The following is a 26,106-nucleotide window of genomic DNA, read 5'->3' on the forward strand; positions in this document are numbered from 1 at the left end:
ATTAGGTCCTATAGATAGAGGTACCATAATTAATATGCTATTTTAATAAGGCTCAAAAATGCTAATTTCATTTTGTGTGTAGCACACGAATTTCCAGGATCCTGATATCAAAACCCAATTGATGTTGAATCCTGGCTTGGGAAATAGCTCTGGGATTTTGTTTCCCAGTTTAATCATGGAATTAGGTATTTACGAAGGACCAGAATGAAGACACTAATTCCAGTTTGTTTGTCATAATCAGAATTTGAACATTATAAGAAGTGAAAAGCTATTGTTGGTGTATATATCTCTTGTCATCCTTCCACTTCTGTAGTTCCGGTTAACTAGCTGCTATATTAAAATGCCACTATGTTTGGGGACAGACATTGCAGTAAAATATCAACACAACATTCTGACAATGTCAAAATTTCCCCTGTGTGTGACAAGAAATAAGTTCTGCCTTTGACTCACTAATAGTTGTGGTAGAGTTTCAGAAGGCAGAACCTATTTTACTGTATTTATGTGTGTAGATCAACAGAGCAAGAATTTAAAGTGCATATTTACTGTTAACCCGGAAAAAAGAGTCCACCGAATTTGTTCAATTTTGGTGTGGTTGAAAACCGCTGTCATGTGTATCATTCTGGTCTCCTGCAAATGCCACCTGAGGTGAACATCAATGTTTCCTTATATGCAAAAGAAAAAGAGAGAGAGAGGAGAGAGAGAAAGAAAAAGAGGGAGGGAAGGAGGGATGGAAGGGGGGAGAAATCAACATTTTTGCATCAATTAAAATAAGTTATTCTCAATCTATTATAAACAGTAAATATAGAACCCTAAATCTCACTATTGTAAGCATGATTGTAAAGTACAGGATTGCAAAGCTATATATAAAACACACTTTTCAGACGGCAATATTTACATTAGTTATGACCGGCAGAATTAAAGAACAATTTTCTACATTTGTAGCTTTACCATAGGAAAAGACTGTGCTGCGCTTTCTTACACACTACTAATCCTTTCACTAATCACATTGGAGGGATTAACCGGTAGCTCCAAATTCTCAACTTGCATCTCTATACCAGGCTCCTTGTCATCAGCTTTCTTAATTACTGGTTCATTGGTGTGCCGGTAAATGTTAACATTAAGCTCCCTCCCAGACAAAGCAGTGGCAGCAACTCTCGGGATTTGTCTGATTGGAGGCTTTTTATCTGCCTTATAATTGCAGCGCAAATAGTTGGAGAAAGCCCTTCGGTAAACTTTGTTGAAAAGAGTGTACACCAGAGGATTAATTCCTGAACAAACATAGCCAATCCAAACAAACACATTCAGAAGCTTTTCCATGAGCTTTTGATTACAAGCCTTCCCACAAAGAACCGACAAAATATTAGTAATAAAAAACGGGCACCACATGATCAGAAACACAAAGAACACAATTCCAAGAACCTTCGAGGCTTTCCGTTCATTGTTGATAGCTTGCATGGTGCCCCTAGGCCGTCTTTCTTTCTTCTTCCTTCGGCGTGGGTTCAAATCTTGGTTCGGGTTTGCAGAATTCTCTTCATCGGTGTTCGTCTTGCAGCATTTCAAGAAATTCAGGTTTATTCCAGGCGGTTCCTCAGTGTGGCCGTGCAGTAACATCAGAGCTTGGCGGCGAAGGACGTGAATCGTCAGACAGTAGGTAATCACCATGATTGTCAGCGGTATGAAGAAAGCTACAAAGGACCCAATAAGAACGAAATTTGGGTCATTCAGCACGCAGGTGGTGTTGTTGACGAACACCTTGTCTTCATCCCTCAGTCCAATCACTGGGATAGGAACTGATACACCTACAGGAACAAAAAAGAAGGTAGGACATTGTTACAGCATATGGAAGCATTGAACAGGTTTGTACAGTGGGATACATTCAATTGCATATCACTGGAGAAAATTTAGATCTGATATTTGTTGAAAGCTATTCACAGCATAAATTGATAGTCACATGAAAGAGTAACAGTATGATATCAGAAAATGACAGCTTTTTTTCAAGTTAGGAATGCCTTCTCACCAATTTTCTGTAAAAGACTTGTAATTACCATTACTGAGATAAATTATAAGTATGGTTGTATATAACAGTGAATTGTGTCTTTTTTGTTTTAGCTCCAATTCCTAGAAATGTCCCAGCTCATAGAAGGCATTCACTAAATATTTGTTGAATGAATAAATTTGTGTCTGTATTCAATGACATCAATAAATTCAATTGTTCATTTTTAGCATTCCAAGTGCAATAAAAATGATGTGCATACCACCTAGGAGTAAGCATGTCAGCATTGACTAGGCTGAGTTTGAGATGAGTTTTTAGCTAAGGACATCCTTTCCCAAGGAAAGTGGTCAAGAAGAGGAACTTCTGTGGGTGAGTCCTTTGGAGACAGAGCCTGGGAGCTCTGGAGTTTTTTGGAGATGAAGAGGATAGTATGCCCCTCAAATAGGAATTAGACTGGCCACAATGCAGACATAGTCTCTATGCAGAAACTGAAGGAATTGTCTTTTTAGTAAGCATTTTCCTGAGACTCTGGGAGAGATACAGTCCTCCCATTTAGATGTGGAGTTTTGAACTCATTTGTTTTTTAAGAATACTGAGAGGTGTCCATCTAGGTAAGCACCTCCACTAATAAAGAAGTTCACAGGCAAAAAATATCAATAAGAAGATGGGAGCAGAATCTTGTGCCTGAGCATAAGTAATGTACCTAGAAATTTTTGGAAATGATTATGGCAAATCATTATGGTCGATCTTGAAGAGGTCTATCATCAATAAGCAGGGATAACTTGCACAAATGAAATTCAAATTTTACTGTTAATTTATTTTTTCTTGTGTCCACAGGAACTTGAAGCCTGGGACAATTCAGGTTGCACTTCTAGGATTCTATCAGAGATCATTATGAGGATTCCTGGGCTGGTGGCTCTTTGTACTATGAACTGTGAAAGAGGATAGAAACACACTCTCAAAGATCATTGCTGGCTTTAGGGAACACATAGGGAACCATGACAAATCTGAAAGTCCCTATAGATTGTCTTAACATGCTTTGTCAGGTATAGAGTGCTTGATGATCAAGAGGGGAAAATATTTTTCTTTGCTAAGAGCTTGTTGATGACATTGATTGGTATTTAATTTCTGGGAAGACATGAGGAAGAGTTATGAAAAGTTATCTTTAAGCCTTCTAATTCAGGCCCTGAATTTCTTACATGCCTGGGTTTGTTTGTTTTTTTTTTTTTTCCCCTCGAGAAAGAGACCAAGTGATGGTATGAGAAGCATCAATAGATGTGACAAGATCTTTTGGTGTATTGGTACATACCTGCAATTCTGAACCTAGGCATGCCATTTAAGAAGGCAAGAATGGCTGTGAAAACTAGGAGACACTGCAAACAGAAAGTGTCCTCAGGTAATACAGTACAGGATCTGGTGAAGCGACCCTTGAACTCTAGATGGGAAGAGTGGCAAGTATGAGAAGGTAATAGTCACCAAATTTGATGAACCACACAGGTTACATTTCTTAAGAGTTATAAAATGATAGGTAAGAATGTTGCCATCTTGTATTCTTAGAGTCTTTATTCCAAAAGCCATAAATATGAGGGAATATGTAGAAAGAGCATAGGTCAAGCTTGCCTGAAAGAAGCCAGTATTGGCTCATCCTTCATGAAATGTTTTAGTGAGGATAAGGCTGTAGGAAGTTTTCTGGAGTTAAGGAAGCTAATATGAGATTAAGAAAAGAGGGAAGGGTTTCTTAAAAACAAATCATTTACAACAGAAAAAATTAGAGAACATAATATTAAGAGAGTCTTAAAATACCAATCAAGCAATGTTAATATGTGGATCTTCTTGGAATTGTGATGCAAACAAATTTTTAAAAATATTCATGACACAGGTGGAAATGTGTTATTTTGAACAATAACTGGCCTTTGATGATAGTAAATAATTATCTTTAATTAGCTTTTAAAAGTGATGTTGATATTGTGATTATGTGGGGAAAATTTTATATTTTTAGATATGTATATACTGAAGTGTTTACGGATAAAATATTATGATTCTGAGGTTTGTTTTGAAATAATATGGGAGGGAGAAGTGGACAGAAGTACAGATGATGCAAGACAGTTCATAAATTGATAAATCTTGGAGCTAGATAATGAGTACATGGTTCTTTATAATATAATTCTACGTAATTTTATAATCTTTTAAAGTCTTTATACCAAAAGTTTAATATTTAAAAAATGGAAGCAATTAAAATAAAACAGAGATTCTTTCAGAAGCATGAAAGAAATGGCTGTTAGATCTCAGATGATAAAAGTCCGTAAGATTTACTACCACTGCTAACTTTGGAATGGATTCCTTCTAGAGCAAAAGTCTTGGGGTCCTGAGTGGAAACACTTACCATTTTGGTATAAATGTAGAGAAGAAGGCCATTTTCTGACAAAATGTTGGTAGAAAACTGTGTTATACTTTTTCAGGATCCTATAGCAAGACCAGAGGAGGGGTAAAGTGGAATGGCTCCCCTTCCAAACTGTCCCCCTCCCCTGCCATCCAACAATGTGGCAATCAGACCCTGAGGCTAGAAACTTAATCTGGGGAGTTTGTATTCATTCTGAAACAATTCCTACAAGGGTAGCCATATCTACACTCAGGATACAAGTGCTGGAGTGGAGAGTCATTTCCCCAAGGAAATGCTGCACAATCTTTTAGGTATTCCTAGATATCTGAAATTTCTAGGGAAGGCCTCACACACTGACCATAATATCAGTGGAAGTCAGCATTACTCAAAGCCCAACTCTGAATTGTATTAGCTTGTTTCTGTTAAAAGATTTATTTACTTTCCTAAGGTAATCTTGGGCCTAAAAGTAGGCCTTGTCTAGAGACAAGAGAGTGATTCCAGATAAGCTAATGATGTTATTGGGTGTATGAGGTCAATTTTATCCCTGGCATTTTTTTGCATAATCTTTTGTACATTGAACAAAGAGTGATTCTAAAACTGCCTTTCACTGAGTCTATCTTATGTGCCAGGCATTGAGCCATGTGTATTACTGACATTAAAGATATAAAATATATTATCTCAATTTCATTAAAACTCCTATAATAGAGATATTATTTAGTGAAGTAGCTTAACCGTTTTACCAAATCTATATTGTCATTTGTTTTGTTTTTGTTTTTATAGAAACTGTGAATGCAGTCAACAAAACAAGAAACTAAGTTTCTTTTGACAGTATCTGGAAATTATATAAATAATACTAATAGCAACTAAAGCAGCATTAATAACAGTATCTATTATATGGATTATCTTATTCAATACTTAAAAAAATTAAAAGCATATGTCAGCAGTTCTCAAAGTGTGGTTCAAGGACCCAGAGGGGCCTCTGAGATTCTTTTAGAGAGTTTGCTAGATTTCCCATTTCCAACTATTCATCTTTAAAACTGTATATTCTTTATAAACTTCATACCAAATAGTGCACCACAACAGGTTGAACACAGATACATCTATGAGAATCCAACTATCTTTCCGTAAAACTAAATATTAAAGAGATTTTAAAACTGTTAAACAATGCCTGTCTTCTCTCTTAATTATTTTTGGAAAAATAGTTAATTTTTATTAAAAAATGTTGTTAACATTAAATGGATTCATTATTGTTATTTAAAATGATTCATAGATATTTTAAACATTTCTCAGCTTTAATTTCTAATATAATAAATATCAATAGATATAATCCATGTAAACACAAGCTCTTTGAGGTCTTCATTTGTTTTAAAAAGTATAAATAGGCCCTGACACCAAAGAGTTTGAGAACTGCTGTTCTATATTAGTGAATGAAGTTATCTAAACCCTGGAGAGTTAAATTCAGCCAATGTATAAAGTGTTTCTCAGTATTCTAAATTAGTCAATTAGTAGAAATTCAAGTGATATCAAGTAAACACAAACTGTCAATAATAGCAACAAAATATTTTACATGCATTATCTCACTCATTGTCATAAAATTTTTGAAAGATATATATTATTTGGTGAAGTTAACTTCAGAAAACTAGCTTAGCAAGTATAATGGAGAAGTATTTGATATTTTAAAATCTTTGACTTGATCAAGGAGAAAAAGTGAAAATGAACTACCATAGATAATATCAGGAATAAATAACAACAATTGTAATAATAATCACTTTTTACTGAGTGCTTTTTATTTGTCACACACTGAATTAAATGTTTTACAATTATTATATACTTTCATATATTATATTATTTAATCCAGACAAAAAACATAGAAAGAAGGAATTATTAACTAGAATCACTTAATCTTTCTGAAATTAACTTTGAAAAATGTATATCATCTCTAGAATTTTAGAAACAACAAAATTAAGTTATAATTCATGTTCTGCTGAAAATATCTGGTACTACTTCAACCAATAAACAAATATTTTGCATGAATTGTCTCATTTACATCTCAAAAAACCCTGTAAAATTGATTATTATTCATTAAGTTTACTAAGGGAGAAAAAATACTTTCAATAAACATGGGGTCTTAGCATTTTAAGAATATTGAATTCAATAACAGTTATAGTTCAAGTTTTTATTGAAAATATGTGTTATTTTTACTATTAGTTATCATTTATTGAGTGCTTACTGATTTTGGTACTTTAGCTGCAGTAATTATTTTACATGTATTATCTTATTCTAGACTTCCCTGGTGGCTCAGACAGTAAAGCGTCTGCCTACAATGCGAGAGACCCAGGTTCAATCCCTGGGTCGGGAAGATCTGGAGAAGAAAATGGCAACCCACTCCAGTATTCTTGCCTGGAAAATCCCATGGATGGAGGAACCTGGTAGGCTACAGTCCATGGAGTCGCAAAGATTCAGACACGACTGAGTGACTTAGTCTAGCCTCATAAAAGACGTAAAATAACTTGGTGTGGTTATTTTACATCAGATAAGGAAAGTAAATTTAGAGAATGTATAATGATGTTTGCATTATTTCTTAAAGCCTTGAATTCAAGCAACACAGATCAATTATCTTCAAGCAATCAGATAATAGTATCATATGCCCATGATTCTTAGATGTCCATTCCTTTCAGATTTTTAACATCTTCAAAAGTGCTATGTGTCTTACAATTGATAGTATCTTACAATTAGTGTTAGCCAGACAGCAGTCATTATATAGTCATCATTGTCTGTGCACGTGTGAGCCTGGTCTGAAAACCTTCTTTTGACATCTTTTGGTAAGATCAACATTACCAGCAGCAAAATTTACAAAATGAGTAACAGGAGCATGGTAATAGTTCACTGTGAACAAAAAATTATGTCATAATACACACAAAGAGGGAATGTTCTGAAGAAGGTGGCCTCAACAGCATCAAATGCCACAGAAGAATCTAGAATTTGAAACATTTCCTCTGTCTTTGAAAATAAGGAAATCACTGGTAATTATAGAACACTGGTAATTATAGCCTGGTCCCTGGTCCAGCTCCAGCACCTCCATCCAACAGATCCCTCATTAGCATCTTAATGTAACAAGCATATGCAATGAGGCATCAGAGAAAATCCCTAGCATTTAAACTCATTAACAGTCTCTGGAAGTGTTCAGTGTGGAGGTGGAATTATCGCTAAACTGGTAGTTATAGTCGAATGGTGAAGGTGGATTGCCAAGGGATGAATAGTAAATGATAATAAGATAAAAGAGAGCAAGATTATAAACTACATTTCCTGGAACAGACTGGCCATCATCAAAATGAAAACATAGATTATGGGAATTTGTTACTAAACTGCAGGACTATCTCCTAGGTATCTATCTTCATGAGTTTTTCATGGAAAGGAATTTTTTCAAGGAGGATCATAAAATGTCAAGCTGACAGGAGTGGTCCCTTGCCTCTTGGAGTACTAAGTGAGTCCCCTGAACATGGGAATTGACAGCAGAATACGAAGAAACTATTTTCAAAGAAAAACACAGAAGACAAAACGAACAAAAGCAGTGCTGCCTCAGCTATCAGATAATCAAGTGTGACTGAGAGTTGGAGCAATATTTTGTATACTTTGGCAGATAGATGGTGTTGATGCAGTGGGAATTTTAAGGAATTCAGAATCAGGTTGAGAGTCAACTTTGAATTCAAGGAGTTGTTAGCTTTGGGAAGAATAGGAACTTAGGCATGCATGAATAAAGGATATTGAGTAAGGAAAAGACCTTAAATGACTTCAAGGGATGTTGAACTAAAAGAAGATTCTAAAAGAAAACAGTTCATGAAGTGACAGGAAGAATACCCAGGATTTATAAGTTAAACTTGGGCAAGAGTTTATGGAGAACTGAACGTTAAAAAGAAGTAGCAATCAGCAAGTGCAGTCATCTGCCTCTGTGACAGTGGACCAAGATTTAATAGTAGTCCCAGATTCTCCCAGTAAGGTGACTTTTAAGCAATCTGAAATTTCCTGATTAGCACTAGTGAGGTACCTGCAAAATAAGACTCCTCCCATTACCTTCCCCTACAAAAGAAGATGATCTGACCTGAAAGAATTCTTTTCTTTTGCTAATAACTTCCTCGTCCCACTCTTCTTCCTATAAAAACCTTCCATTTTGTCCAGTTCCTTGGAGTGCCTGTCTGTTCACTAGATGGGATGCTACCCAATTCATGAATTGCTGAATAAAGCCAATTAGATCTTCAAATTTATCCAGTTGAATGTTGAGGGAGGTCCTAGGGAAGTCCAACTATAATATGGCTGAAGGCATGTTATTGTTCAGTCATGTCCAACTCTTGGCAACCCCATGGACTATAGCACACCAGGCTCACCTGTCCTTCACCATCTCCCAGAGCTTGCTCAAACTCATGTCACTGAGTCGGTGATGCCATCCAACCATCTCATCCTCTGTTGCCCCCTTCTCCTTCTGCTCTCAATCTTTCCCAGCATTGGGGCCTTTCCAATGAGTTGACTCTTCACATCAGGTTGCCAAAGTATTGGAGCTTCAGCTTCAACATCAGTCCTTCCAATGAATATTCAGGGTTGATTTCCTTTAGGATTGGCTGGTTTGATCTCTTTGCTGTCCAGGAGACTTCTCTAGTGCTACAATTTGAAAGCATCAATTCTTTGGCACTCAGCCTTCTTTATGGTCCAACTCTCACATCTGTACATGGCTACCAGAAAGGCTGAACATGACTATTGGGGAAAAAATTCGTGAATCATTGAATTTTCAAATTTACTCAATTGAATTTTGTTTTTTAACAGTGGAGGAGGTCCTAGGGAGGTCCAACTATAATACAGCTGAAGGTATGAAGAAGTAAAATTTGAAGTAACATCTAAATATGGAAACATTACTACAAAATATGCTGCCCCAAAATATGACTCTTTGGCATAAAGATTATTTTGAGTTGATTATTTTGAAACATGGCAGAGACAGGAAAAGCTTTGAAAACTACCAAAGAGAAATTTGCATTTACAAAGTAAATCTCCATTTGTAAACATCAACCTCTCTGTAATGGGAAGAGAGAGTGAAAGTGAAAGTCCCTTAGTTGTGTCCAACTCTTTGTGACCCCATGGACTGCATAGTCCATGGATTTCTCTAGGCCAGAATACTTGAGTGAGTAGCCGTTCCCTTCTCCAGGGTATCTTCCCAACCCAGGGATTGAACCTAGTTCTCCTGCATTGCAGGTAGATTCTTTACCAGCTGATCCACAAGGGAAGCCCAGGAATACTGGAGTGGTTAGCCTATCCCTTCTCCAGTGGATCCTCCCAACCTAGGAATCGAACTGGGGTCTCCTGCATTGTAGGCAGATTCTTTACTGGGAAGAGAAAAATGACTAAACCCCAGGAGAATCTTATTCATGGAGAAAGAGTACACGTAAATCTGCATGGCAAACCTAACCCTTGTTTATCTAGCTTTTCCTGGTAATCTGCCATAACTGGCCTTTCCCCACCTCACATCTTCACTTGTCTTTAGCTGAAGATGGTATTTAAGTAGTGCCTTGCACCATCTGGGGGAGTTATTTAGTTTTTTAGGATATCTCTCATGTATATGCATGCACATGTATACATAACATACGCATGTTAATAAACTTGCTGTTTTCTCTTGTTAAACTGTGTTTTATTATAAGAGTCTAAGCCAAGAACTCAGAAGGTTAGAGGGGAAAATTGTTTTTCCTCTCCTACATTACTCACAAGCAAATGAAGACTGAGGAAACTAAGATTATATTTAAGATACAATAATATGCTTATACATTGAAGGTGAAAGCCAATAGAGTGGAAGAGCTTAAAGATATAGAAAAGAAAGGTGAAGATGATAGGTAAAAATCTCTGAGGAGACAAAGTCAGAAATAGTTGGAAAATTACACTAGGAATAAAGAATGGTTATTCTTTTCTTTTAGAATAAATGATATGACTGGTGGTGGTGGTTAGTCACTCAGGCGTGTCCGATTCTTTGTGACCCCATGGACTATAGCCGATAGGATTCTCCAGCCAAGAATACTGGAGTGGGTTGCCATCCCCTTCTGCAGGGGACCTTCTCTACCCTGGGATAGAACCCATGTCTCCAGCATTGCAGGCAGATTCTTTACCATCTGAGACACAGAGGAAGCCCTAATAGCATGACTGGGTGGCAGAAATTATCAGGCCCTATACAAAAATGTAGAAGAGAAATGAAAAGAATGTGTTAGGTGGCAAAAGAACAGAGTTGTTCAGATGGCGCAAAAACTGGAGAACAATTATATCAAATAAGTTCTTGCACCATTGCAAAAGTTCTAGGGCCCACAACAGATTTCCCAACCTGGGGATCCAGGAAAAGGACTGAGAATCCCCAGGAAATTTAACTTTGAAGGCCAGAGGGATTTGATTACAGAACTTCCACAAGACTAGGGAAACAGACTCTTGGGGGCACACACACAAAACAACAACCTTGTGTGTACCAGGACCCAGGAAAAAGGAGCAGTGACACCACAAGAGACTAAGGCAGACTTGCCTGTGAGTGGCCTGGAGTGTGCTGGCATAAGTCCTATTGAAGGAGGTCATCATAACCACCATTACCCCTACCACCTCAGATATACAGATGACACCACTCTTATGGGAGAAAGTGAAGAGGAACTAAAGAGCCTCTTGATGAGGATGAAAGAGGAGAGTGAAAAAACTAGCTTAAAACTCTACGTTCAAAAAATTAAGATCATGGCATCTGGACCCATCACTTCATGGCAAATAGATGGGGAAACAATGGAAACAGTGACAAACTTTATTTTCTTGGGCTCAAAAATCACTGCAGATGGTGACTGCAGCTATGAAATTAAAAGATGCTTGCTCCTTGAAGGAAAAGCTATGACAAACCTAGACTGCCTATTAAAAAACAGAGACATTACTTTGCTGACAAAGGTTTGCATAGTCAAAGCTATGGTATTTCCAGTATTCATGTATGGATGTGAGAGTTGGACCATAAAGAAGGCTGAGTGCCAAAGAATTAATGATTTTGAACTGTGGTGTTGGAGAAGACTCTTTTTTTTAATTTTTATTTTTACTTTATTTTACTTTACAATACTGTATTGGTTTTGCCATACATTGGCATGAATCCGCCATAAGTGTACATGAGTTCCCAAACAGAGATCAAACCAGTCAAGACTAAATTCATTGGAATATTCATTGGAAGGACTGATGCTGAAGCTGAAGTTCCAATACTTTGGCCACCTGATGTGAAGAACCAACTCATTAGAAAAGACTCATTAGAAAACATAAGAGGGGTATAAAAATTCAGTTTTGTTAGAATGCATTTGAACTTAGGTGATAACAACTTTAAAATAATCATATATGTATACATATAAAGTTCATGGTAAATGAATAAAAATGAGTAAATGAATGGTAATAAATAAAAAGAACTGCAAAACAGTCACCAAACAATTTTTTAAAATGGCTATAAATACATTTGTTGCTGTTTAGACACTAACTCATATTCAAGTCCTTTGAGACCCCATGGGCTATAGCCTGCCAGGCTCCTCTGTCCATGGGATTTCCCAGGCAAGAATACTAGACTGGGTTGCCATTTCCTTATCCAGGGGATCTTCCCAATCTAGGGATCAATCAGTGGTTCCTGCTTCGGCAGGCAAATTCTTTACCACTGAGCTACCAGGGAAGCCCAATTAGTACATATCTATACATAATTAAATGTAAATGAATTAAATGTCTCAATCAAAAGATAAAGGGAGGCTGAACAGATACAGAAAAAAAGACATTTCTATGTTGCCAACAAGAGACTCACTTTAGATTTAAAGACACACAGAGACTATAATTGAGGGGATAGACAAAATTATTCTATGCAAATAGAAATGAAAAGAAAGCTTACATACAAATACTTTTGTTAGGTAGTTAGAATAGGAAAAAGGAGTCCAAAATGGTAGTGGCTAAAAAATACACAAAGAAAGGGGAAAAGCCCACAAAAAGGGAATAAAAGAAAGATACACAGACAAGAGTGAGAACCTAGAAATGAAAAGAAAGCTTACATACAAATATTTCTGTTAGGTAGTTAGAACAGGAAAAAGGAGTCCAAAATGGTAGTGGCTAAAAAATACACAGAGAAAGGGGAAAAGCCCACAAAAAGGGAATAAAAGAAAGATACACAGACAAGAGTGAGAACCTCAGGTGAAACATCACGCCCCCTTCCTGGCTAGCCCTAATTTGCATAAGATAGGCTCAGGGGGAGGAAACAAAATGTATAAAAAGGGAGAGCAAAGTCAAGTTGGGGCCTCTCCTTTGGGGTCAGCCCACCCTCCCGCCTCAAGGGTGTACTATTTTTTGTTTACCAAATAAAATTCTGAGCTGTAACTGAACTGTAACACTGGGCTGCCATTTCAAATCTTTGTTGCAGCAAGACAGAAGCAAGAAAATTACACACTCTCCTGACACTTATACCAAGAAAATAGACTTTTAAATAAAGACTGTTTCAAGAGACAAAGAAGGACATTACATAAGGATCAAGAGATCAATCCAAAAGAAGATGTAGCGGTTGTAAATATATATGCACGCAACATAGGATCACCTAGACACATAAAGCAAACATTAATAATCATAAAGAGAGAAATTGACAGGAACAAGATAACAATAGGGGATTTTAACACTCCACTCACATCAATGGACAGATCATCCAGACCAAAAATCAGTAAAAAAACAAAAACAAAAACAAAAACACGGACCTTAAACAATACATTATACTGGATAGACCCAATAAATATATATAGAACATTGCATCCAAAGCACCAAAACACACATTCAAGTGTACTTGGAACATTCTCCAGGGTATATCCCATGATAGGCTACAAAGCAAACTTCAGTAAACTGAAGAAACTTTAAATCATAGCTACATCACATCACAACACTATGAGATTAGAAAACTTTAAGATAAAACTGAAAAAATCAGAAATACATGGAGGCTAAACAATATGCTGTTAAAAAAAATGGGTCTGTGAAGAAATCAAAGAGATCAAAAAATATCTAGAGGCAAATGAAAATGAAAATGCAATGATCCAAAATCTATGTGATGAAACAAAAGCAGTTCAAGAAGGAAAATCAAAGTAATACAAGCCTGCCTCAGGAAATCAGAAAACCTCAAATATACAATCAAATCTTACTCCTGAAGTAACTAGAAATAGAACAAAAGCCAAAGTCAGAAGAAGGAAAGAAATTATAAAGATCAGAGCAGAAATAAATAAAACAGAAACTAGAAAAAACAATAGAAAAGATGAATGAAACTAAAAGCTGATTCTTCAAAAAGATAACAAAAATTGATGAACCTTTAGCCAGACTCATCAAGAAAGAAAATGAAAGAGGCTTCAAATCTATAAAATCAGAAATGAAAAATGAGACATCACAGAACTACAAAGGATCAAAAAAGATTACCGTAAGTATATACCAATAAAATGGACAACTTAGAAGAAATAGACATATTCCTAGAAGTGCTAAAACCTTCCAAGACTGAATCAGGAAGAAATATAAAATATGAACAGAAAAATTTTGAGTAATGAAATTGAATCAGTAATAAAATTGCTAAAACAGATGGCGACAAAGGGGAATTCTACCAAACATTTAGAAAAGAGTTAACATCTATCCTTCTCAAAATATTACAAAAAAATTAAAGAGCAAGAAATGTTTCAAAGTTCATTCTAAAAGATATGCATCATCCTGCTGCCAAAACCAGAAAAGGTATCACAAACACAAAAGGAATTTACAGCCAATAGCACTGATGAACATAGATATAAAAATTCTTAACAAAGTATTAACAAGTTGAATTCAACAATACATTAAAAAATAACACACCAGGTGGCTCTAGTGGTAAAGAACCTGCCTGCCAATGCAAGAAACATAAGAGATGCAGGTTCAATTTCTGGGTCAGGAAGATCCCCTGGAGGAGGGCATGGCAACCCACTCCAGTATTCTTGCCTGTAGAATCCCATGGACAGAGGAGCCTGGCAGATTACGGTCCATAGGGTCACAGAGAGTTGGACAGGACTGAAGCGACTTAACATGCACACACACCAAGATCAAATGAGACTTATCCCAGGGATGCATGGATAGTTCCATATTCAATCTACGTCACACACCACATTAACAAATTGAAGAATAAAAATTATATTTTTTGATCCTCTCAATAGATGCAGAAAGAGCTTTTGATAAAATTCAACATCCGTTTATAAAAACTATCTAGAAAGTGAGTATAGAGGGAATGTAAGTCAACATAATAAAGGCCGTATATGGCAAACCCACAGCTAACATCATCCTCAGTGATCAAAAGCTGAAAAAGAATTTCCTCTAAAATCAGAAACAAAGATATTGGTGCCCACTCTCACAACTTTCATTCAGTATAGTATCAGAACTACTAGCTACAGCAATCAGATAAGAAAAATAAATAAAAGGAATCCAAATTGGAAAGGAAGAAATAAAACTGTCATTGTTGGAAGATGAAATGATACCATATATGGAAAATCCTAAAGATGACACTAAAAACTACTAGAATTCACCAATAAATTTGGTAAATTTGTGGGATATAAAATTAACATACAGAAATCTATAGCATTTCTATATACCAATAACAGCCTATCAGAAAGAGAAAATAAGGAAACAATCCCACTTATAATAGCATCAAAAAGAATAAAATACTTAGCAATAAGTCTAACTAAGGAGGTAAAATACCTGTACTTGGAAAGCTATAAGACACTGATGAAAGAAATTATAGATGATACAAACAGATGGAAAGATATACTGTGTTTATGAATTGGAAGAATTAATATTATTAAAATGACCATACTATTCGAGTCAATCTACAGATTTGGTACAATCCATATCAAATACCAAACGGCATTTTCCACAGAACTAGAACAAATAAATTTAAAATTTGTATGGAAACACAAAAGATTCAGAATAGCCAAAACCATCTTGAGAAAGAAGAACAAAGCCAATGGTATTGTGCTCCCTGATTTCTAACTACATTACCATTTACAATAATGAAAGCAGTATGGTAATGGCTCAGAAAACAGACACTTGAATCAATGGGAGAGAATAGAGAGCTTCGGAGAATGCAATGGCACCCCACTCCAGTACTCTTGCCTGGAAAATCCCATGGACAAAGGAGCCTGGAAGGCTGCAGTCCATGGGGTCGCACAGGGTCGGACACGACTGAGCAACTTCACTTTCACTTTTCACTTTGATGCATTGGAGAAGGAAATGGCAAGCCACTCCAGTGTTCTTGCCTGGAGAATCCCAGGGATGGGGTAGCCTGCTGGGCTGCCGTCTATGGGGTCGCACAGAGTCGGACATGACTGAAGTGACTTAGCAGCAGCAGAGAGCTTAGAAATGAATCCACAGTTATATAGTCAATTTATCTATGATAGAGGAAGCAAGAATAGACCATCGAGAAAAGACATCTTCCTCAATAAATGGTATTGGTAAAACTGGACAGCTACATGTAAAAGAATGAAACTGAACTACTTTCTTTTTTTAATTTAAATTTATTGATTTTAATTGGAGGCTAATTACTTTACAGTGTTGTATTGGTTTTGCCATACATCAGCATGAATCTGTCACGGGTATACACGTATTCCCATTCCTGAATCCCCCTCCCACCTCCCTCCCCATACCATACCCCTGGGTCATCCCAGTGCACCAGCCCCAAGCATCCTGTATCCTGCATCGAACCTGGACTGGCGATTCATTTCTTATATGATATTACACATGATTCAATGCCATTCTCCCAAATCATCCCACCCTCTCCCTCTCCCAGAGTCCAAAAGACTGTTCTATACATCTGTGTTTCTTTTGCTGTCTCGCATACAGGGTTATCATTACCATCTTTCTAAATTCCATATATATGAGTTAGTATACTGTATTGGTGTTTTTCTTTCTGGCTTACTTCACTCTGTATAATTGGCTCTAATTTCATTCACCTCATTAGAACTGATTCAAATGTATTCTTTTTAATGGCTGAGTAATACTCCATTGTGTATATGTATCACACTTTTCTTATCCCTTTGTCTGCTGATGGACATCTAGCTTGATTCCATGTCCTGGCTATTATAAACAGTGCTGTGATGAACATTGGGGTACATGTGTCTCTTTCAATTCTGGTTTCCTCGGTGTGTATGCCCAGCAGTGGGATTACTGCGTCATAAGGCAGTTCTATTTCTAGTTTTTAAAGGAATCTCCACACTGTTCTCCATAATGGCTGCACTAGTTTGCATTCCCACCAACAGTGTAAGAGGGTTCCTTTTTCTCCACACCCTCTCCAGCTTATATATTTTGTAGACTTTTGGATGGCAGCCATTCTGACTGGTGTGAGATGGTAACTTATTGTGGTTTTGATTTGCATTTCTCTGATAATGAGTGATGTTGAGCATTTGTTCATGTGTTTGTTAGCCATCTGTATGTCTTCCTTGGAGAAATGTTTATTTAGTTCTTTGGCCCATTTTTTGATTGGGTCGTTTATTTTTCTGGAGTTGAGCTGCATAAGTTGCTTGTATATTTTTGAGATTAGTTGTTTGTCAGTTGCTTCATTTGCTATTATTTTCTCCCATTCTGAAGGCTGTCTTTTCACCTTGCTTATAGTTTCTTTTGTTGTACAGAAGCTTTTAATTTTAATTAGGTCACATTTGTTTATTTTTGCTTTTCTTTCCAATATTCTGGGAGGTGGGTCATAGAGGATCCTGCTGTGATGTATGTCTGAGAGTGTTTTGCCTATGTTCTCCTCTAGGAGTTTATAGTTTCTAGTCTTACGTTTAGATCTTTAATCCATTTTGAGTCTATTTTTGTGTGTGGTGTTAGAAAATGTTCTAGTTTATTTCCTTTACAAGTGGTTGAACAGTTTTCCCAGCACCACTTGTTAAAGAGATTGTCTTTAATCCATTGCATACTCTTGCATCCTTTGTCAAAGATAAGGTGTCCATAGGTGCGTGGATTTATCTCTGGGCTTTCTATTTTGTTCCATTGATCTATATTTCTGTCTCTGTGCCAGTACCATACTGTCTTGATGACTGTGGCTTTGTAGTAGAGCCTGAAGTCAGGCAGGTTGATTCCTCCAGTTCCATTCTTCTTTCTCAAGATTGCTTTGGCTATTCGAGGTTTTTTGTACTTCCATACAAATCTTGAAATTATTTGTTCTAGTTCTGTGAAAAATACCGCTGGTAGCTTGATAATGATTGCATTGAATGTATAGATTGCTTTGGGTAGTATACTCATTTTCAGTATATTGATTCTTCTGATCCATGCACATGGTATATTTCTCCATCTATTAATGTCCTCTTTGATTTCTTTCACCAGTGTTTTATAGTTTTCTATATATAGGTCTTTAGTTTCTTCAGGTAGATATATTCCTAAGTATTTTATTCTTTTCGTTGCAATGGTGAATGGGATTGTTTCCTTAATTTCTTTCTATTTTCTCATAGTTAGTGTATAGGAATGCAAGGGATTTCTGTGTGTTGATTTTATATTCTGCAACTTTACTATATTCATTGATTAGCTCTAGTAATTTTCTGGTGGAGTGTTTAGGATTTTCTATGTAGAGGATCATGTCATCTGCAAATAGTGAGAGTTTCACTTCTTCTTTTCCAATTTGGATTCCTTTTATTTCTTTTTCTGCTCTGATTGCTGTGGCCAAAACTTCCAAAACTATGTTGAATAGTAGTGGTGAAAGTGGGCACCCTTGTCTTATTGCTGACTTTAGGGGAAATGCTTTCAATTTTTCATCATTGAAGATAATGTTTGCTGTGGGTTTGTCATATATAACTTTTATTATGTTGAGGTATGTTCCTTCTATTCCTGCTTTCTGGAGAGTTTTTATCATAAATGGATGTTGAATTTTGTCAAAGGCTTTCTCTGAATCTATTGAGATAATCATATGACTTTTATTTTTGAATTTGTTAATGTGGTGTATTAATTCGTGGATTGATTTGTGGATATTGAAGAATCCTTGCATCCCTGGGATAAAGCCCACTTGGTTATGGTGTATGATCTTTTTAATATGTTGTTGGATTCTGATTGCTAGAATTTTGTTAAGGATTTTTGCATCTATGTTCATCAGTGATATTGGCCTGTAGTTTTATTTTTTTGTGGCATCTTTGTCAGGTTTTGGTATTAAGGTGATGTTGGCCTCATAGAATGAGTTTGGAAGTTTACCTTCCTCTGCAATTTTCTGGAAGAGTTTGAGTAGGATAGGTGTTAGCTCTTCTCTAAATTTTTGATAGAATTCAACTGTGAAGCCTTCTGGACCTGGGTTTTTGTTTGCCAGAAGATTTCTGATTATAGTTTCAATTTCCGTGTTTGTGATGGGTTTGTTAAGATTTTCTGTTTCTTCCTGGAAATAATAAAAATAAAATAAAATAAACAAATAAAAAGATGGAAAGTTGTACTTTCCTAAGAATTTGTCAATATCTTCCAAGTTGTCCATTTTATTGGCATATAATTGTTGATAGTAGTTTCTTATGATCCTTTGTATTTCTGTGTTGTCTGTTATGATCTCTCCATTTTCATTTCTAATTTTATTGATTTGATTTTTCTCCCTTTGTTTCTTGGTGAGTCTGGCTAATGGTTTGTCAATTTTATTTATCTTTTCAAAGAACCAGATTTTGGCTTTGTTGATTTTTGCTATGGTCTCTTTTGTTTCTTTTGCATTTATTTCTGCCCTAATTTTTAAGATTTATTTCCTTCCACTAAACCTGGAGTTCTTTATTTCTTCCTTTTCTAGTTGCATTAGGTGTAGAGTTAGGTTATTTATTTGACTTTTTTCTTGTTTCTTTAGGTATGCCTCTATTGCTATGAACTTTCCCCTTAGCACTGATTTTACAGTGTCCTACAGGTTTTGGGTTATTGTGTTTTCATTTTCATTCGTTTCTATGCATATTTTGATTTCTTTTTTATTTCTTCTGTGATTTGTTGGTTATTCAGAAGCGTGCTCTTCAGCCTCCATATGTTGGAATTTTTAATATTTTTTTCTCCTGTAATTGAGATCTAATCTTACTGCATTATGGTCAGAAAAGATGCTTGGAATGATTTCAGTTTTTTTAATTTACCAAGGCTAGATTTATGGCCCAGGATGTGATCTATCCTGGAGAAGGTTCCATGAGCACTTGAGGAAAAGGTGAAATTCATTGTTTTAGGGTGACATGTCCTATAGATATCAATTAGGTCTAACTGGTCTATTGTATCATTTAAAGTTTGTGTTTCTTCGTTAATTTTCTGTTTAGTTGATCTATCCATAGGTGTGAGTGGGGTATTAAAGTCTCCCACTGTTATTGTGTTATTGTTAATTTCCCCTTTCATACTTTTTAGCATTTGTCTTACATATTGCGGTGCTCCTATGTTGGGTGCATATATATTTATAATTGTTATATCTTCTTCTTGGATTGATCCTTTGATCATTATGTAATGTCCTTCTTTGTCTCTTTTCACAGCCTTTGTTTTAAAGTCTATTTTATCTGATATGAGTATTGCCACTCTTGCTTTCTTTTGATCTCTATTTGCATTGAAAATCTTTTTGCAGCCCTTCACTTTCAGTCTGTATGTGTCCCTTGTTTTGAGGTGGGTCTCTTGTAGACAACATATATAGGGGTTTTGTTTTTGTATCCATTCAGCCAGTCTTTGTCTTTTGGTTGGGGCATTCAACCCATTTACATTTAAGGTAATTATTGATAAGTATGATCCTGTTGCCATTTACTTTATTGTTTTGGGTTCGAGTTTATACACCCTTTTTGTGTTTTCTGTCTAGAGAAGATCCTTTAGCATTTGTTGGAGAGTTGGTTTGGTGGTGCTGAATTCTCTCAGCTTTTGCTTGTCTGTAAAGCTTTTGATTTCTCCTTCATATTTGAATGAGATCCTTGCTGGGTACAGTAATCTGGGCTGTAGGTTATTCTCTTTCATCACTTTAAGTATGTCTTGCCATTCCATTCCCTCCTGGCCTGAAGAGTTTCTATTGAAAGATCACCTGTTATCCTTATGGGAATCCCCTTGTGTGTTATTTGTTGTTTTTCCCTTGCTGCTTTAAATATTTGTTCTTTGTGTTTGATCTTTGTTAATTTGATTAATATGTGTCTTGGGGTGTTTCTCCTTGGGTTTATCCTGTTTGGGACTCTCTGGGTTTCTTGGACTTGAGTAATTATTTCCTTCCTCATTTTAGGGAAGTTTTCAACTATTATCTCCTCAAGTATTTTTTCATGGTCTTTCTTTTTGTCTTTTTCTTCTGGGACTCCTATGATTCTAATGTTGGAGTGTTTAATATTGTCCTGGAGGTCTCTGAGATTGTCCTCATTTCTTCTAATTTGTTTTTCTTTTTTTCCTCGCTGATTCATTTATTTCTACCATTCTATCTTCTAATTCACGGATCCTATCTTCTGCCTCCATTATTCTACTATTTGTTGCTTCCAGAGTGTTTTTTTATCTCATTTATTGCATTATTCATTATATATTGACTCTTTTTTATTTCTTCTAGGTCCTTGTTAAACCTTTCTTGCATCTTCTCAATCCTTGTCTCCAGGCTCTTTATCTGTGATTCCATTTTGATTGCAAGATTTTGGATCATTTTCACTATCATTATTCAGAATTTTTTATCAGGTAGATTCCCTATCTCTTCCTCTTTTGTTTGGTTTGGTGGGAATTTATCCTGTTCCTTTACATGCTGGGTATTCCTCTGTCCCTTCATCTTGTTTATATTGCTGTTTGGCGTGGCCTTTCTGTATTCTGGCAGTTTGTGGAGTTCTCCTTATTTTGGAGATTCCTCACTGTGGGTGGGGTTGTACAGGTTGCCTGTCAAGGTTTCTTGGTTAGGGAAGCTTGTGTTGGTGTTCTGGTGGGTGGAACTGAATTTCTTCTCTCTGAAGTGCAATGAAGTGTCCAGTAATGAGTTATGAGATGTCAGTGGTTTTGAAGTAACTTTGGGCAGCCTGTATATTGAAGCTCAGGGCTGTGTTCCTGTGTTGCTGGAGAATTTGCCTGGTATGTCTTGCTCTGGAACTTGTTGGCCCTTGGGTGGTGCTTGGTTTCAGTGTAGGTATGGAGGCATTTGATGAGCTCCTATCGATTAATGCTCCCTGGAGTCAAGAGTTCTCTGGTGTCCTCAGGATTTGGACTTAAGCCTCCTGCTTCTGGTTTTCAGTCTTATTTTTACAGTAGTCTCAAGACTTCTCCTTCTATACACCATCATTGATAAAACATCTAGGTTAAAGACGAAAAGTTTCTCCACAGGGAGGGACACCCAGAGAGGTTCACAGAGTTACATGGAGAAGAGAAGAGGGAGGAGGGAGTTAGAGATGAGATTCCAAATGAGATGAGGTGGAATCAAAAGAGGAGAGAGTAAGCTAGCCAGTAATCACTTCCTTATGTGTGCTCCACAGTCTGGACTGCTCAGAGTTGTTCATGGAGTTATACAGAGAAGAGAAGAGGGAGGAAGGAAACAGAGGTGGCCAAGAGGATAAAAGGGGGGAATGAAAAGGAGAGAGACAGATTCAGCCAGTAATCAGTTCTCCCTAAGTGTTCTCCACTGTCTGGAACACACAGAGATTCACAGAGTTGGGTAGAGAAGAGAAGGGGGAGGGATGAGACAGAGGCAACCTGGTGGAGAAAAAGAAGAGTCCAAAGGGGGAGAGAGCAGTCAAGTCAGTAATCTCACTCCCAAGTAAAAATGGGTACTGAAGATTGTGTTCTTAAAGGTACAAAATTGATAACAAATACCAAAAAGTAAAGATTAAAAATCTAGAGTAGAGGTTAGATTTTCCAAAATACAATATTAAAGAAAAGAAGAAGAAGAAAAAAACAAAGTCACAAAAATTATTTTTTAAAAAATATATATATGAAGTTTGCTTTAAAAATAGGGTCTTTTTTTTTGAAAAGTAATAGTAGGTTATAAAAATGAAAATTAAAGGAGTAATAGAGGACTTAAAATTTTAAAAAAGTTAAAAAAAAAGAATGATCATAAAAATAGTAAAAATATATCTAGGACTTTCTCTGGTGTTGTTGTGGGCAGTGTGGGGTCAGTTCATTTTCGGATAGTTCCTTGGTCCGGCTTATATTTCTCAAGATCTATAGGCCCCTTCCTATGTAGTTGGTACTAACTACATGGTTTTAATCTATTGCACCTGTCACTTCCCTGGTGGTTCCCTCTGTTTTAGCTTCTTCTGTTTGCTGGTCTTTTCAGTGTCTGATTTCCGCCCTGACACAAGGGGGGTGGTGTTGGACACGTTTTTTAGGCTCACTTGTTCAGAGGCACTGTGGGGAGGGAGGGACGCTGCAAACAAATAACACTGGCATGTGCTCACAGTATCTCAGCCACACTGGGCCTGCCGCCACTCACGGCTATGTGCCCTCCCTGCCCACACTGCTCAGGCTCTAGGTTGCTCTGCCAGGAAACATCCAAGGCCGGCCCTGGGCTGCATGCACCTCCCAGGTCTAAGCCGCTCAGGTTCAGGCACTCAGGTAGTTCTCAGAGGTGCAAACTCCATTGGGCCTGTGTTTTGTGCCCTTCCCAGGTCCGAGCAGCTCAGGTGATGAGGTGTTTGGCAAGCATGGTCGCTGCCACTTATCGCCTCCCCCATCCCTGCCGCTTGGTTTTCTGGGTGTACAATCAGCGCACCTTTTCAGGTGATGTTGACTGTCCAGAACCCCAAGAAGTCTTAGTTATCCAAGAAGCCTGCTTGCAGTTTGGTAGATAATGTCTCTCTGGGGCTGCGATTGCCCCCTTCCGGCTCTGGCTGCCTGTCACCAGAGGGGGATGGTCTGCAGCCGGCTAGTTCCGTTCAGTCCTTTGTTCTGTGCGGGGTCCTGGCGGTGTCTTAGTTTAGGGCTTTTTGCGTGGTAGCTATCCCACAGTCTGGTTTGCTAGCCCAAGTTAGTTCGCTCTGATTGCCCTTGGGGCATTCAGGCCTGGTCCTTACTCTAAGCAATGCAGTCCGCACCTCCCTGCCCAGCCCCCACTTGCTAGTGGCGGATGCAGGTGTCTGCGCTGCTTCTCCATTGGGGGAGTTACCATTGGGCTTGTAATCTGTGGGGTTTAATTAATTATTTATTTTTCCTCCCTGTTATGTTGCCCTCTGTGCTTCCAAGGCTCGCCACAGACTCGACAGTGAGGATGTTTCCTGGTGTTTGGAAACTTCTCTCTTTTTAAGACTCCCTTCCCAGGATGGAGCTCTGTCCCTACCTCTTTTGTCTCTTTTTTTTTGTCTTTTATATTTTTTCCTACCTCCTTTCAAAGAGAATGAGCTGCTTTTCTGTGTGCCTGATGTCCTCTGCCGGCATTCAGAAGTTGTTTTGTGGAATTTACTCAGCGTTTAAATGTTCTTTTGATGAATTTGTTGGGGGGAAAAGTGGTCTCCCCGTCCTATTCCTCCACCATCTTAGGACTGCCCCAAAACTGAACTACTTTCACAGACTATGTATAAAAATAAACTCAAAATAGATTGAAAACTTAAATGTAAGACCTGAAACCATAAAACTCCAGGAAGAAAGTATAGACAGTGTGCTTAATATCATTGGTCTTAGCAATATTTTTTGAATAATTCTCCTCAGGCAAGGTCATCAAAGAAAAACAAATGGAACGACATTAAATTAAAAAGCTTTTGCATAACAACAGAAACTATCAACAAAATGAAAAGACTGCCTATTTAATGGGAGAAGATAAATGATGCAACTAATAAGGGGTTATCTCAAAAATACACAAAGAACTCGCACAAATCAAAAATAAACAACCAATTTAAAAAATTGGCGAGGACCTAAGCAGATATTTTTCCAAAGAAGATATACAGATGGCTAAGTGGCACATGAAAAGATCCTCAACATCATCAGTCATCAAGGAAGTACAAATCAAAACCACCATGAGATATCACTTCACACCTGTCAGAGTGGCTATTATCAAAATGACAACAAATAATCACTATTGGTGAGAATGTGGAGAAAAGGGAACAATGTGCACTCTTGGTGGGAATGTAAATTGGTGCAGCCACTATGAAAAACAGTATAGAGATTCCTTAAAAAAAATAAAAATAGAACTACTGTAAAATTCAGCAATTTTACTCCTTGGTATTTATTTAAAGAAAGCAAAAAACACTAATTTGAAAAGATTTATGCATCTCATGTTCATGACAGTGTTGTATATAGTAGCCAAAATAATGGAAGCAACCCAGGTGCTCATCAATATATGAGTGGATAAAGAAGATGTGGTATATGTACATACACAGAGAATGAGCCATTACTCAGCCATAAATTAAAAAAAAATGAAATCTTGCCATTTGCAACAACATGGATGGACCTATGGGGTATTATATTAAGTGAAAAAAAGTCATACAAAGTCAAACACCATATGATTTCATTTATGAGTGAGTGAAGTCACTCAGTCATGTCTGACTCTTTGCAACCCTAAGGACTGTAGCCCACCAGGCTCCTCTGTCCATGGGATTCTCCAGGCAGGAATACTGGAGTGGGTTGCCATTTCCTTCTCCAGGGATTTCATTTATATGTGGGTAAAAAACAAAATGAACAAATGTAACAAAACTGAAACAGAGTCACAGACATGAGACCAAACAGGTTTTTTCCAGAGAGGAGGGGTGTAGGGAAGAGGAGTATTGGTGAGGGAGATTAGGTACAGAGTTCTAGTTAAAAATAAATGAGTTATTGGTATAAAAACGTAGAGTACAATGTATATAGTCAATAATTAGGTAATGTCTTTGTATGGTGACGTACTGTAACTAGACTTCTCACGGTGATGAATTTGAAATGTATAGAAATATTGAGACACTATGTTGTGTACCAGGAACTAACGTAATGTTGTAGGTCAATTACATTTCAAAAACAAACTCATAGAAAAAGAGATCAGATTTGTGGTTACCAGATGTGGGAGTTGGAAGGAGGGGGAATTGAATCAAGGTAGTCTCAAAAGTACAAACTTCCACTTGTAAGTCTAATAATAGCTATAGAAGACTAGCTCTCCTGCTGACCACAGTCATAAATCTGAACAAAATTAAAACAACAACAACATTTGAAGATAATTGATAGTGACTAAAAAGCAGGTAGAAACTATAGGGCACTGTGCAATCAGAAAAAGGACAAGCTACAGGAAGGGGGGTTCTTAAAATTTCTGTTCCTTCACATTCTTTTTTGGCACCTGAATCCTTTATTGGTGACTCTCCAAGGAACTCATGGAGTAAGCAACATTTGAGTGGTTGAAAATATTTAACAGAGATCTCAATAGCTTTCTACTGGAGAAAAAATAGAGTTGGGAGTTTGCATCACACCAACTTATAGTTTTCATTTATACTCAGATGGAGCAGGCCTTAGGAAAAGAGCCAAATTCTTAATATTGAAGGATTTACTTTAGGAATAAAAGCAAATCTGGAACCCACCATAAAAAAGCAAAAAATGAAGCCTCCATAAGAATATGTTTATAAAATTACTAAATATACAAACAGACAAATGTGACCCACAGTCAAGAATAAAATAATAGAAATAGATCCACACATGACCAAGATATTGAAATTAACAGTCTTTAACAATGATAAATAAATAATATTAAATGATCTACTAAAAAATAAACACATGATTATAGATGTGGGAATTTCAGGATAGATGTGGAAGCTAAATAAAAGAGGAAATTCTATAAAACTGAAAATATTCATTATTTAAAATAAAAGAAAAAATCATTGTATGGCATCAA

General features: G+C 36.9%; 1 protein-coding gene across 1 annotated transcript in view; it reads right to left on the reverse strand.

Moving 5' to 3' along the window:
* Positions 1 to 975: 975 nt before the first annotated feature.
* The window catches only part of HTR2C (5-hydroxytryptamine receptor 2C), a 156,503-nt gene continuing 131,372 nt past the window's right edge, over positions 976 to 26,106 (reverse strand). Inside the window, exon 4 of the mRNA XM_070290880.1 lies at positions 976 to 1,799. Coding sequence (XP_070146981.1) covers positions 976 to 1,799 — 824 coding nt within the window. The remainder of the gene's footprint in view (positions 1,800 to 26,106) is intronic.

The sequence above is a fragment of the Ovis canadensis genome, chromosome X (genome assembly GCF_042477335.2).
Source record: "Ovis canadensis isolate MfBH-ARS-UI-01 breed Bighorn chromosome X, ARS-UI_OviCan_v2, whole genome shotgun sequence".
In the NCBI taxonomy this organism is placed as follows: Eukaryota; Metazoa; Chordata; class Mammalia; order Artiodactyla; family Bovidae; genus Ovis; species Ovis canadensis.